The sequence below is a fragment of the Triticum urartu genome, unplaced genomic scaffold, assembly GCF_003073215.2.
Source record: "Triticum urartu cultivar G1812 unplaced genomic scaffold, Tu2.1 TuUngrouped_contig_4874, whole genome shotgun sequence".
Taxonomy (NCBI): Eukaryota; Viridiplantae; Streptophyta; class Magnoliopsida; order Poales; family Poaceae; genus Triticum; species Triticum urartu.
This window is the reverse complement of record NW_024115499.1, coordinates 1-4,011: the sequence shown is the minus strand read 5'-3', so window position 1 is coordinate 4,011 and position 4,011 is coordinate 1. Positions and strand designations below refer to the sequence as shown.

Genomic DNA, 4,011 nt, shown 5'->3' with positions numbered 1-4,011 from the left:
GTATGAAATTTTGTGACAACATACCTTAATGTTGTGTCAATGTGCTGATTTTTTTTCCAGATTTTTAAAATATTTTAAAATGCACTACGGAGTCCGGTGCACCGGTAGCACACCTTTCTGCACGGCAACGACGGGGTGATAAAATGAAATTTCTGAAAAGTGAGGGAGTAGTAGAGAAAATCACACCGACGAGCCAAAGTGCTGCTCTGCTCTCGAGCTCAAATGGGCTGCCCGCAGACAGCACAGCATTTAACTGCTCCTGTCACTATCCACCTCGCGCATCCAGAATGCGCAGCTCGTGGGGCATCCTCGCCGCCGTCTCCGGACACCTCGCCGGCCGTCAAGCTTCAGCGGCTCCTGGGCACCACTCCCCCCCCCTGCGCCCCTCCCCCCTACCTCACCGTCTTCTTTAAGACCCTCACCCCCTCCGAGGCAAATTGACTTAAAGTCTCCACTTCTGGTGGCCCTAATCCTGTTTGGGAGCAGGGATCCTGGAGCTGACGCTGGAGCGGCCAGAGGTGAAGAACGCCATCAGTTGGGAGTTGATGACAAGGCTGCGGGGCGCGATCCACAAGATTGAGGCCGACGCGACGGCCAAGGTCGTCCTTGTTGCGAGCTCCGTACCGGGAGTCTTCTGCGCAGGCGCCGATCTCAAGGTCTGTTCTTGCTCAGCTTGGTGATGCGGTGGTTATTTTAGACTGACACCACAGGGGATTGTGTGAGTGTTCATTTCTGAGTACGATACATGAGACAACACCGGATGATAACATTCACTAGCGGCTCTTGTGTAAAGTTTTCGGAGAAATGGACTGGTGATGTGCATAGCTGAAAAGGAATACAAATATTAAAAATCTGTGTCACGAAGAAATTGAAGATGCTCTAGTAATAAAATAGGTGGGTTGTCAAAAACAGAGACTCGTGGCTGGGAGAGAATATGAAACGAGTGGCATCTAGAAGAATTTCTAAGTACGAGACAAGAAAGATAATCTTGCTATTTGGCTAGGAAGGACATAAAGGTAGTGGGGTCAATGGCTAGTCGACGGTGTGGCTTAAAGAGGAGCAGGTATGAATTATCAGATGCATGATTAGAGGCATTTTCAGCATGGCCCTAATCAGTTGAGTAGCAGTTGATGAGATATCATCGTTGCGCAGGACAGTTGATATTGATTTCTCAACCAATTTATTTGACCTATCATAACTAGCATGCTATGAGTTGCCAGTGTCACATAAGTTTTTTTCTTCTCATCAGTTAGAGAATTATAAACACCAACTTTGTCCTTTACCGTACAATGACAAATATTGAGACCATGTGAACACTCAAATTATGTAATTTGTACATCTGTGATATACATTTGTTGCATATATTTCACATGGAAAATATCTTAGAGCATTTATTTACTCAGGAAAGGAGGCACATGAGCTCTTCACAGGTTAAAGAATATGCTAATTCCTTAAGGTCTACATTCTCGTACTTTGAGGTTTGTACCTGGATCCATACCTTAAGCATGCTCTTTTGCCTCCACATATAATTGTATATCAACAACATAAGTAATGATTACACATTTAACTATGTTTCCCTCTGATCCATATTAATTGTCATGGATTGGAGGGAGTACATTATATTCAAATTATGGGCATGACTCATTTCTCTTATCATTTTTCATTGGTTGTTCTATATGTTAAGTTGTTCTTACATCATGCGGCTTGTTTGAACAGGCACTCTCCATTCCAACAATTGCTGTCATTGAAGGAGCTGCTTTGGGTGGTGGGCTGGAACTTGCTCTGTCATGTGATCTGCGTATATGTGGTGCTGCCTTTAATATTCAGTAGTATATGCTAAACATTTTCACCTTATGGAGCATAATCTTGCTGCAGTTCTTTGACTGTTCGAATGCATGTCTTCCTACTGATTCGCAGGAGAAAATGCAACCCTTGGACTGCCAGAGACAGGACTTGCTATCATTCCTGGGTATGTGGCCAAGTGGCCAACACAGATACACAGTGCTCTGCTTTCGGCAATAAATCGGTTGAAAAGTTACAAAGATGCCCTGAAAGTGATATGCTTCTCTCCTTTGAATCGTTCGTGCTTTGCTGAGGAACGCGACTCTAATCGAATCCTGTCACGATTTAGAAAGAGGAGTCCTACCTCCTACCCGCTTTAGAATTAGGAATCCACCTCTGATAAGGGGTCTTGAATTTTTCTTTTTCATAGTTACCTGCATATTGGAATAATTTAAATAACAGGACAGCCTTAATAATATCAGTTGCTATCTTAACGACGAGCCACGTGTACCAATTTCATTTTCTAGTGGAATGAAAAACGGCACCTGTAATTATGATGAAAACTGGTTGCATGCATTTAACTGCCGTAAGTATATCTGCTTTCTTTTACCAAAACTAATAGAAACCTTCCTTCAAAACTAGCTTAAATAATATTCTTCAGTCAATGGATAACCTCCCTTTGCTTGCCCTAATATGCAGAGCCGGGGGCACACAGCGTCTTCCAAGGATCATCGGAAGGTCCAGAGCGAAGGAGCTGATATTCACAGGCCGCAGATGCGACGCAACTGAAGCTGTCTTGATGGGTAACACTAGCCTCATCGTGTTTTCCTCCCACCATCATCAGTTCCTCAAAGAGCACTTAAAATGCATCTCTGCGCCCCAGGACTGGCAAACTACCGCGTTCCAGCAGGGGAGGCCTACGGCAAGGCTCTTGAACTCGCCCGTGAGATGACGAAGAAAGTAAGAACCATTTTCAGTTTTGAACATTCATAGAAAATATTATCGGCGAGAGCATGCTATCTGTTTCAGTATATGGAGCCCAAAATTCAGTGTAAGCATATCATGAGGGTAGAGTTGTGTTCGATCATTTTGTATGCCATGCAACATAGGTATGTATAAGGTCCATCGTTGTAGGTGTTCTGAAGCCGATTCTTTGTGGCAGGGCCCTCTGGGGGTAAGAATGGCGAAGAAGGCCATCGACCGAGGGATGGAGGTAGCAGACATGCGCTCCGCGTTGGCAGTCGAGGGGGAATGCTACGAGCAGCTGCTGCACACGCAGGACCGCCTCGAGGGCCTGGCTGCATTCGCCGAGAAGAGGAAGCCCGTGTACACTGGAGCGTAATCAGCGCCCGATGTGTACACAGGAGAGCAGTGTTGATGTGCCGTGACAAGAACAAGATCGTCTCCTGGACTCCTGCCACTCCGCGTGGTGACGCCAAAGGGAATGATGTTTCGGGGTTGAATATTTTACCGTGGGCCTGGTTGGTTGTTCCGTTCTTCATCTTGGCCGGACCGGGCCGCCGGGCTAATGCGACGGGCCTCTCTTCTTCTCTTGTCCCCGCATCTGCGTGCCATCTTATCGGCGGCGTACGCGCATTTCCGGAGACCGGCCGGCGGCGCGCACGGCGTCGTTTCCGGCTGGTCACGTCCCCAGCGCCCTATGTCTCACGCGACAGCGACAGCGGATGAGTCGGTGGAATTTGGCCGTCTCCTCACGGGCGTGCTACTGACCTGCCACGAGAGCAATGTCTATCCAAGCGCGACGGTTGCTGACGCTGCCTCTGCTCTTTCCTCCGCCCGGCACCAGTCTCCCACTCTCGCCCGACTCTCCACTATGCGCAGCCTCGGGGGCCTCCGCGCCGTCTCCGGCCACCTCGCGGCGGCGAGCGGCGCCTCCTCGTCTCCCCACTGCGTCCTCTTCGCCCGTGCCCTCCAGATCCTCGCCCAGCCGGAGCCCGTCCGCCTCCACAAGCTCTCGGCGCCCGACTCCGGTCCGTCGCTGACCACCGCATCTTGTTCCTTCTTCCTTGAGCTTCTGGAATTTGTGTTCTCAACTCTCAAGGTGTGGTTGGCTTCAGGGATCGTGGAGCTGAGGCTTGAGCGGCCGGAGGCCAGGAACGCCATCGGGAAGGAGATGCTCAAGGGGCTGCGGAGCGCCATGGACAAGGTGGGGGCCGACCCGACGGCCAACGTTGTACTGGTAGCGAGCTCCGTGCCCCAGGGCTTCTG

General features: G+C 49.4%; 1 protein-coding gene and 1 pseudogene across 1 annotated transcript; both read left to right on the top strand.

Annotated features, from left to right (window-relative positions):
- Positions 1 to 219: 219 nt before the first annotated feature.
- LOC125528437 lies at positions 220 to 3,339 on the top strand (annotated as a pseudogene).
- LOC125528436 lies at positions 3,311 to 4,006 on the top strand (the record flags this gene model as incomplete). The annotated part of the gene is made up of 2 exons (XM_048692917.1): positions 3,311 to 3,773; positions 3,861 to 4,006. Coding segments are annotated over exons 1-2 (609 nt in total), but the record flags the coding sequence as incomplete, so codon positions are not given.
- Positions 4,007 to 4,011: the final 5 nt, after the last annotated feature.